The sequence below is a fragment of the Maylandia zebra genome, linkage group LG19 (genome assembly GCF_041146795.1).
Source record: "Maylandia zebra isolate NMK-2024a linkage group LG19, Mzebra_GT3a, whole genome shotgun sequence".
Classification (NCBI taxonomy): Eukaryota; Metazoa; Chordata; class Actinopteri; order Cichliformes; family Cichlidae; genus Maylandia; species Maylandia zebra.
The window spans coordinates 10,120,812-10,131,817 of NC_135185.1; the positions used below are offsets into that span (position 1 = coordinate 10,120,812).

At 42.2% G+C, this 11,006-nt stretch overlaps 1 protein-coding gene across 1 annotated transcript; it reads left to right on the top strand.

The window, feature by feature from the left end:
- The first annotated feature begins 7,530 nt into the window (after window positions 1-7,530).
- On the top strand, window positions 7,531-9,430 carry LOC112436583 (interferon-inducible GTPase 5-like). Its single transcript, XM_024806306.2, has 2 exons — window positions 7,531-8,077; window positions 8,182-9,430. Exons 1-2 carry the CDS (start codon window positions 7,531-7,533, stop codon window positions 8,811-8,813), a joined length of 1,179 nt encoding a protein of 392 aa, XP_024662074.2. The 3' UTR covers window positions 8,814-9,430.
- The last annotated feature ends 1,576 nt before the right edge of the window (window positions 9,431-11,006 follow it).

The following is an 11,006-nucleotide window of genomic DNA, read 5'->3' on the forward strand; positions in this document are numbered from 1 at the left end:
CAGACTGACAAAGAGTGTTAAAAAAGATTTTTAATTTAGAACTTTAACTTTATGTGCAAAACTGAACTTACTGATAACACACACTAGCCATTTGAACACATGTAACTGTAATGAACCAAATAAAACAGAAAAATGCAGGCAGCACTCATTATACTGTGTATAACACAGCATGGGGTTGTATTTTTTTCTTTTCAGATGCTCCTGTCACTCCATTTCCCAGGTCATCATAGCACTCCCACACACATGGAGCTCTCCTGCAGTATGCAGTGTAATGTCCCAAACCATCAGTGGTCATCTTTCCATGGAAAGCAATTAATGCCCTCAAAGTGAACGACTTTCCTTGGAGAACCAGGTTGGAGGGAAATTCATTCAGTGGAAATTCTGTTTGGTTTGCAAGGTCAGTATCAATCCACACGATATCTCCAATGTTGTAGCTGTGAGTAACTGTCCCTGCACAGAGCTCATTTCCTGTGGTGCTGTCTTCTGTTTTGAATTCTGATGGACACAGAGATGGATTGGAGAGTGGCCTGAGGCAGGTAGACTCAGGTAGGCCAAGTCCTGCTTCCACAGCCGTGCCAAGATGAGCCATACCAGACTCTTTGAGGACAGAGATGGCAGGAGAAATAAATGGCACTTCCCTTGTCATCCCTTGTCATCCCTTGAGGCGACTTTTGTTGTGATTTGGCGCTATATAAATAAAATTGAATTGGAATTGAATTGAATCCCTTTGCTGAGGTAGCAGTGCTTTGAAGAGCAGTGTTTGGTAAAATAAACACTTGAGATGTTCCTCATTGTCTTAGCAATTACAGCGGAGATATTGCACTGAGCATCGATTTGGATCGCACCAGACCTCAAGGAGACAGCTTCAAACATTACACTAAGCAGCTCTGCTCTCCTTCTGTAGGTTTGTTGGGTCACACCATCTGTGGCAATGGCTTTCACCAGCTGCAGGACTGGGTTTTCACTGTCTATCAGAACAGCATTTTGAAATGTGGAGCTGTCACAGAAGGCACAACATAAGCACTGAAAAAATGCATCAAATGCACAGGTATTGAGCACAGAGATTGTCGATTCCCCTAATCTAATAGGCTGATGGAGGTTTCCATTTTTTAATAATCCCACTTTCACTCTTTTGGCCCCAAAAGTTTCATCTGCACCAATCTACACTTTCATATTTTGTGGAATTATTGTTTTTAAGATGGAGCTATTGAATTTGTGAGTTTATTAAACTGAGTCTGAGTATTTAACCCATTAACATGTACTGTACAGCACTTTAGTCCAGTGTGCTACATGTTTTTAAAGTGCTTTAGAAACTTTTTTCTTGGACATTTTTGAAAATGTTTAACATTGAAAAAAAATCCTTTTGATCCAGACAGTTAGCTATATCATGTATTAACTCAGTAACTAAAACCTCAGTATTTTAAATGTAAGCTTACCTTGTTCAGAAATCAGATGTAACACGCTGTTCTAAGAACCATTCAGACACAGTAATGCCAAATAATAGTTTTTTCTGCCAGAAAATGTGTATTTGATGCAAAAGACTGCTAGCTTGTTCGTTTCTCAAAAAGTGTTCATGGGAGTGTAAAATGTTCAAATGTAGTTTTCAATAAAGTTTTTTTAATCCACTCTAAAAAAATAAATACTCAAGCATTTGCATCGTGGTTTTATGAACAAAAAGTGATTGAAGTAAAGAAATTGAAGTTAAAAAAAATACACTCATTACAAATTTAGCTGATTAAATACAACAAGAGGGTTTTTTTAACAGAACTTTATTGAACAAGTGAACACACAAAGTGAAAGGTCATTTGAAAAAGACATTTTTCAGCAGTAACACCATAACAGAATATCTCATATCATAGCAGCACAAACGCTCATTTTACCTGCACAAATCAGCACAAACGTAGCACTAAAAAAGTAGACCATTTTGGCCCGTTTTGGAGCAGTCTGGGGGGATGGTGACCTTTGAATGATCTATAAAATAATGTTTAATATCTCAAAACCGTAGCAGCACAAACGCTCATTTTACCTGCACAAATCTGCACAAACGTAGCACTAACCGCTCCACCTATTTGCCTTTACGTTTCAAGTGGGTGGGGGGTCAGCTTCACTCTGCTCTTTGGGACAGCCCAATACAGCCATCGGGAAAGTCTGGTTGCATATTCCAAAATTCATTAAAAATCATTCTTGATAGTTGATGTCCAACTTTCAACACAATCCTCCTCCTGGACACCTACTGTACCTCTGTGCCAAGTTTCATCTCAATCCGCTGCATCAATAATTGTTTAATATTAATGGATCAAAAATGCTGCTGAGAGAGTCATGACAGGGACTATAAAGAGACAGCATATTTCAAACATATTTTCTTGTCTTCACCAGGGTGCTTTGATTCATTTTGGGGGTGCTGAAGCAAAAAACCTGTGTTTTCCTGGTTAAGAGTTTGTTCTTAGGTTTAGTTCAGTGTCTAGTCTGTGGTGGTTATGCTTCCTGTTTTACTTTGAAGATCCGTGTCTCATGTTAGTGTGTCCAGTGTTACTCTCCCCTGTGTGGTCATTATGTTTCATTCGAGTCAGCTGTGTCCTCATGTGTCGCCACTTCTCCTGATCACCTCGTGTGTATTTAAGTCCTCAGTCTTCCTGTGTTCATTGTTGTGTCGTCTGTGTTTCCTCCTTTCATGCATTTATAGTTCTCATAGTTCCTCTATATCGTCTCTGTTGGCTCACTTTTCTCAGTTTTTCCCAGTGTAGGTTTTCAGTTAGCTCTCTCCCATGTTTGCCTTCGTTTGAGTTATATTCATGTTTCAGCCACAATAAAGGCTCACTTTTGGTTTGCAACTCAAGTTCCGTCACCTCGCCTCTGTCTGCTTCTGGGTCCGCCTCCACTCGTTCTGCCCCACAGACCGTGACAGGGACAAGATAACACGCAACATGTTTTTAAAACTTTAAGCACTTATCTCCAAAAGTTGATCCTGGACGTAGTGTTTTGTGGGAGAAACGTTTCATCATCATCCAGGTGACTTCTTCAGTCTCAGCTGACTGCAGGTTTCCCCAATCTTATAAACAGTACATTTGCATAATGACTGAAACCAGCCCACTGAAGGAACAATGGGCTGGGAGGTCAGTTCCTTAATCTTAATTATGCAAATTCTCATGACCATTGATCAACAACCACTGAAAACCTGTGTTTTCCTAAATACACATTGGTCTCTTTTCTCTCTTAACATAACATCTCATGTTACTTTTATCTCAGTACTGTCTTTTTCTCACAATTTCATTATCCTTACTTCAAAGCTTCACTTTATTATCAAGAATTTAGTTTTACCACTACTGAGCCAATTTGATAGTTAAGATCATCAATTCAGCGAACAGATAATTTAAAATTCAGCCAATCTGCACAAATTTGCTTTTTGAACAGGTTTGTGCTTACCTTTAAATCTCTTTAGACCGGTCTTCTGTTCGCTTCATATCAGATCCAACCTTCGGCCACATTTGTTCTCTCTGTTACACGAAGAACCGGGCGGAAACACCAAATATTAACCCCGATTCTTTTGTCCCCATGATAGAACAGAGAAAACCGACTCATAGTGTGTTAAAACATTTATATTTCTTTTTATTCTATCATCTTCCGGAAGAGAGACCCCTGCACAGCTCAAATGCCAGTTGCAGATCTCTAGCATTAGAAGCCAAAATGTGTATCATATAGGTGTTATTTTGGTCCTTTACACAACTCCTCCTGACCTGACTTGATGTGTGTGTGTGTGTGTGTGTGTGTGTGTGTGTGTGTGTGTGTGTGTGTGTTACGTAGTTCTGCTTTTTCTGTCTGGTTTCCTGTTCTTAATATATTGCCTCTGCAGCTCTGCACTTCCTGTATATTAGTCTGGCTGAGCACTTGGTTTATGAGTCAAAGCTGGCCTTTCTTTATACAGGCCTTTATTATTAAAGTACAAAAAACAATATAATCAGAAAATAAGCACTAAGAATATATATTTATTCTTTAACAGCTCCCCCTTTTTAACTCATATAATTTTATGAGTTAACCTAATTAACTGACTCCCTCATTAACCTTAACTTAGAGCTACTGCTCCTAAAATGCCTCAGTCCACTGAAGACAGATGGTGATAAGGAACTGCAGGAGGAACTATCATGGAAGACCAGGCTCCAAAAAGGATGGAAAATAGAAGAAGTGGCTAACCTCAAGTAAAAAGACAGCACAGATTTTCTGATCCACAGAGGCAGGAGTCTACCAAGGCACCAGGACCAAAGATGCAAAGGTGCCATGGAGACTATCCAGGACAAATAAACAGGATGTAAAATGCAAGCTAGGACAGCGTACACTGAGAGGCACCACCAAGTGGCTGGGATAGTGTAGAAGAACATCTGTGTCACATATGGACTGGAAGCACCCAAGTCCTGATGGGAGACTCTACCAAAGGTGGATGAGGACAACAGGGCTGAGCACCTCTGGGGCTTCTAGTTCCATACAGACAAGCAGGTGCTGCAGAACCAACCAGACAAAAGCCAAATGCTAACAAACAGCAGTGGCTGAGAGTCCCAGAAACACAAGCAGGGAAATCAAAGCAGGAATGAAGCTCAAAAAGGCTGAAACTCATTATATCCTAATAGTAAATTAGGATACACCTGGAGAAGAGAGACACGTATGTGAGAATGCTGTTTGTAGATTACAGCTCAGCATTCAATACCATCGTTCCCTCGAAGCTGGACAGGAAACTGCAGGATCTAGGACTGAGCAGCTCCCTCTGCAGCTGGATCCTTAACTTCCTGTTTGACAGACGCCAAGTGGTCAGACTGGGCAGCATCACCTCATCCCCCATCACACTGAACACTGGTGCTCCACAGGGGTGTGTACTGAGCCCTCTCCTGTACTCACTCTACACCTACGACTGCACAGCCACTAACAACTCCAACATCATTGTGTTTGCGGACGACACTACAGTGGTGGGTCTTATCACCAACGGTGATGAGACGGCTTACAGGGAGGAGGTCAGCGCCCTGACCCACTGGTGTCAAGACAACCATCTCACCCTCAACGTCGCAAAGACAAAGGAGTTGATAGTGGACTTCCGGAGGTGCAGAGAAGTACACACCCCCCATCACCATCAACGGCGCAGCTGTGGAGAGAGTGAGCAGCTTCCGGTTCCTTGGGGTACATCTGGCTGAGGATCTTACGTGGTCAGTACACACAAACAAAACAGTGAAGAAGGTGCAACAGCGCCTCTTCTTTCTCAGGAGATTTGGCATGAACCCCCGCATCCTCAGGACCTTCTATCACTGTGCCATTGAGAGCATCCTCACTGGATGCATCACCACCTGGTAAGGCAACAGCACCGCCTACAACTGCAAAGCTCTCCAGAGAGTAGTGCGGTGCTCTGAACGGATAATTGGAGGTGAGCTTCCCTCCCTCCAGGACATCTACAGGAAGCGCTGCCTGAGGAAAGCGGGGAGGATCATCAAGGACTCCAGTCACCCCAGCCATAAACTGTTCAGACTGCTTCCATCAGGAAGGAGGTTCTGCAGCATCCGGTCCCGTACCAGCAGACTGAGAGACAGCTTTTTCAATCAGGCCATCAGACTGCTGAACACGTCATAGACACCTCACCTTCACTACTGGAACTTCAACATTATGCACTACACACTGTACAGTAATGCCACTGTTTTGCACATGTCTCAACTCTGTATATTTTTATATATTTTATTTTATTTTTACTCTATTTAATTTGTAAAAATGTGTATATACACACACACACACGTAGAAAAACATTTAGTATACACATCCAGAAATGCATATACTATTATATATTGTACATATATTTATTAGTTTCAGATTAGCCATTCTTGTATTTTGCTTTGTTTACGTTATTGTATTTGCACAACTCTGTTGCTTGTGAAGCTCGCACACAAGAATTTCACTCACATGTACTGTACCAATGTACCTGCACATGTGATGTGACAATAAAAGTGATTTGATTTGATTTGATTTGGATTTAAATACAAACCGAACTGTAGAGGCCTGCTGGGAAATCAGGAAGTTCTATCAGAAATAACAAAGTCCTTAAAATGAGGATGCTGTAATTATTTTCACCTGCTGGAACAGATTTTCTAATTGTGTTTTCTTTGGGTATCTGTTAGTGTCCAATAATACTGTAATATAGTGTCTGAGAAGATGTGCCTGATACAGCAAACACTCACGTATTCATTCATTATATCAGTGAGATAAGCCATGGAAATGTGAGCCTGAAGCTCTCTTAACACTCAGACTTACAACTCTAATGTTAAAGGTTATTTAACTGCTGTTTCAGTCGAATAATTTCATTTTTCATCTGATCTAATGACTACGATCATTTCAAATCCAGCTGATAAAGTAATAAATCTGTGAGAAGAATAAAAGAATCAATGGACAGAAGTCGTATGGAAAAAGACGTTCATGGTTATAGAATAATATCCTATTAAATACTGATGTCATCAGAGAGTGTAGCTCTCATAGATTGACACGTATTAATGTCCTGAGAGGCATTAATATATGTGAGTAGATATGAAAGAGTGACGGATCAGAGCACATATGCAGTAAAAGATCCGTCCAAATATTTTTTTGCCTTAATGAAATATTATTGTCATGGGATACAAACATTATACGATACGTGCACTTATTTAAAAGTTCCTTTACAGTTCTCTCCTGCAGAAGGAGCAGTGTGTAAAGACTTTGTGCTCTGCTGTGAATACAAGTGTGATCTATACTTAAATCAGCTGGTTTACAGTCAGTGCTGTGACCCACACAAAGACACAGCTCTGTGGTCAAACCAGTTTGCTGTTTTTCAGAGGGTGTGGTTAGAGATATTTACCCTCCACCAGCTCATCTATCATCAGACTGACTGCTTCATGCAGAACTTTTCATCACTCCAACAGCTCAGTACGCAGGTAAACCTTTGATTAAATGAGTTCTGTCTATAAAGTTCAATTCACTCAAATTCCAACCAGTGAACCTCTTCAGTCACCTGTTCTTTACCTTTTGCATGCTGGTGTTAAGTTGATGGTGTTTCATAGTTTTGCCCTTTCTGTCTTTCGAGCAGCAGCTCTCCAGTCATACTTCTCTCTGTAAAGACTTGTTTATGTTCTGTGAGTGAGCCAAGTGGAAATGTATGTGTGTTTTCAAGACTTGCAAGCAGCAGGTGAATCAGAGCACAGAGCCAAAGACTCAAAAAAATGTTTGTTCTTTTAGATAATTTTCTAAGCACAGTCATTATTGAATCCTTATTCATAGCTAATTTAAACACTTACTGATTCTCCTTAGACTGACTCTAATGCCAAAGAAATCAAAGATTAGCTGCTTAAATTCTGAGTTTTATGTTTGATCTGTTTGATAATTTCTTTGTCTTGAGTCTGACAATGTGACCGAGCAGATGGAAACAGAAAGGAAGAAACTTTCAAGATTATTTGATGATGCTTGATTTTTATAGTCTGTATTCAGAGATGAGAGTGCAGTGATTATAACACATTTTCCTTTTATTTATGAGTCCACATGGAGCCTTTATCTGCTTCAGTTAGAAAGGATCTGATGAACAATGATACTGCTGCAGCAGCAGCAAGGATTCAAAGATATGTAAGAGATTTAGAAGAAACATGTCATATTCCACTACGTATTGCCATCACAGGAGAATCTGGTTCTGGTAAATCGACATTTGTTAACGCTGTCAGAGGACTACGTAATGGAGATGAAGGAGCCGCTCCTACTGGTGCTGTAGAACACTCAAAGGATCCTATACCATATTTCCATCCAGAGTATCCCAATGTCACTTTATGGGATCTTCCTGGAGTTGGCACCCTCAAGTATCCAACTCATAAGTACCTGGAATATGTTGGATTTGAAAAGTTTGACTTCTTCATCATCGTCTCAGACACTGGTTGCAGAGAAAATGATGTGAAACTCGCTCAGGAGATTCAGAAGGTGAAGAAAAATTTCTACTTTGTTCACTCAAAAATTGACAACTTTATGCGTGATGAGAGAAGAAATCGAGACTTCAGTGCAGAGAGGAGTCTTACAACAATGAGGGAAAACTGTGTTCAAGGTGAGTTTCTGTTTTGTTAAGTAAACACTTTATTATCCCAAAGTTGGGACTCATTTACTTTAATTGTGAAAACTGTGCTTGCTTTATATTTCTTTATCACGCAGGTCTTCGAGAACAAGGCATCGTGTCTCCACAGGTCTTCCTGGTGTCCAGCTTTGAGCCAAACCTTTACGACTTCTCTCTCTTACAGCAGACCTTAGACAGAGACCTTCCTAAAAACAAGAGGGACACTCTGCTGTTTGCCATGGCCAACATCAACCCAGAGATCATCATCAAGAAGAAAAAAGCTTTTCAGTCCAGAATAAAATACTGGGCTGGTTTGTCTGGAACTGTAGCAGCTGTTCCAGTTCCTGGCCTTTCTGTTGCTGTTGATGTCGGGTTGATGGTTAGAGTTGTCAAAGATTATGTAACTGATTTCAGTCTTGATAAGTCATCACTGGAAAAACTTGCTGAGAGAACAGATGTGCCGCATGCTGATCTTTGTGCTGTTATCAGGTCACCACTGGCTGGAGTAGAAATAACTCCAGAGCTCCTCATGAGGGTGTTGACCCAACTAGCATGCATAGCTGCATTTATGACAGCAGAAGAAAGTGTTAGATGGATTCCAGTAGTCGGACTTGTAGCATCAGCCTGTCTCTCTTTTACTTTAACCTACAAAGCTCTGAATTCTTTCCTCGACACACTTGCTGATGATGCTCAGAGGGTTTTTGAAAAGGCTCTCGGTCTGAACTACTAAGTAAATGATAATGTGATTCTGTGTTCAGTCTACAGCAGATCTCATTTTCTCTGGTCACAGCAACAAGAACAGAGTAACTGTTCACAGCTTCATGCTCTCAAACTTTCCTCCTCATCTGTGCCACAGAGGGACTGAAAACCCCCAAGTACCCAAAGGAAGACACAGATGGGTGATTGAGGACAACAGGGTTATATATAAGACCTCTAGTTCCAGCCCACTATATCAGAATTGTAAAGAAATCAAAATGGAAATCCAAACTAAAGGAATTGTGGACATGTTCCACCCTGTGGTTCCTTCCTTTACTTTCTCTTTCTTTATCCTTAAAATGACGATGCTGTAATTAGAAAACCTGCTCCAGTGAGTGAAGCTAATTGTGGGAGAAGTTTTCTTGTGGTTTCTGTTAGTGTCCAAAATACTGTAATTTAGACTCTAATAAAACTCTAACGTTAAAGGTTATTTAACTGCTGTTTCAGTTTAATCATTAAATTTTTAATGTCATCTACTGACTATGATTATTTCAAATCCAGTAAACTGATAAAGGTAATAAATGTGTGAGAATAATTAAACAACCAATGGTGGTGGAGTGAATTTACAAACCATTCAGGAACAGAAGCAGTAAAACCATGAAAACACCTCCATACACACAAAACTGTATTACTGGAAAACTGGACATAAAGTGTCAAAAGTACAAATAAGTTGTGGCGGAGGTGTGGTCCCGGGCGCGGCTGCAGGGGAGGAGTGGTGCAGTGAGCTCAACGGGGCGGTGCTGGAGATGCCGGTGAGAACAGCTGATGGCGATTTGGACTGATGGTGGTTTCCTTCCCTTTTTATAGTGAGATGGAGAGGAGCGGGAGACAGGGAAATCAGCTGGGACCGACAGCTGTCAGACTGTGCTCAGCCATAACCCAGGGAAAACTATAAATAAATGTGGAATCTGGTGATAAAGACGTGTGTGTGTGTACCTGTGTGTAGTGCATTTCACAAGTGGTGCCGAAACCCAGTGTCCAGCCGGCATTGGGATGTCCGACCCACAGGCTGCGCCACCCGCCCAGCCTTTGCAGTTTCTGGCGCAGATGCTGGCGGAGATGGCGAAGATGAGCCAGGACCAAGCGGCGACCCAGCGGGCTCACCTGGCTTCGCTGCAGGAGCAGGCGGACCGGCAGACTCTGGTTCTGGAGCGGCTGGTTGGAGCCGCTGCTCCGCCGAAGCCTCCGCCGCTGTCGGTGGCGATGCCCCGGATGGGGGACGGGGACGACCCCCAGGTTTTCCTGGAGACTTTTCGTGCCACGGCGGAGGCCTGCCAGTGGCCGCAGGTGGAGTGGGCTCCGCGTTTGCTTCCTCTGCTGTCGGGGGAGGCTCAGACGGCGGCCCTGAGTCTGCCACCGACCTCGAGGAGCAGCTTCCAGGACGTGAGCCGGGCGGTGGTGGACAGGATGGGGCTCACCGCTGAGGATCATCGCCGGCAGTTCCGGGCCTGTCGGCTGGCCGCGGCGGATCGGCCGTTTGCTTGGGCCCGGAAGCTGCACGATGCGGCGGTGCGCTGGCTGCAGCCGGGATCGTCAGAGGGCGAGACGCTGCTGGTGGACAAGGTGGTGCTGGAGCAGTTCATGGAGGGGCTGCCTGCGGAGACGGCGAGATGGGTTATCACTCCCTCCAGTTAATACACGACACCACGGTTCTTCATTCACAGATGGATTTATTCTTCCGTCACACTTCTCCTCAGAAACACCATAAAATCCACCGTCAAACTGTTATTACATAAAAGTACAGAATGACCAAACATAAATATTACAAATAAACATTTAAACCCAAGTTAACAAATACGCGATAAACAAACACAGTTAACGTACCTCGCTGGCTGCACGTAACCGTGAGGGAATGAGTCCGCTTCAGGAACAAAAACTTAACGAAAATAATTCCCAATTTCTTCTTCTTCGCAGCTTTCTTTTACTTTAAACTGCTTATTTATTCCTTCTTCTGACTTAGTTAACTTATTAACTTAGCTTCTTTGCACATGCTTTTGACTTCCCTTTACATCACTTAAAAAGGCCTGTGCGCAACACAGAATGAACCTTAGTTCCTACCTCAAAAGGAACAACAATAAATAAAGAAAATAAATAACATAAATGAACACAATAAATTAAACAGACATAATTTACATTTATGGCAGTTAAACTCCCACCAAATCTCAAC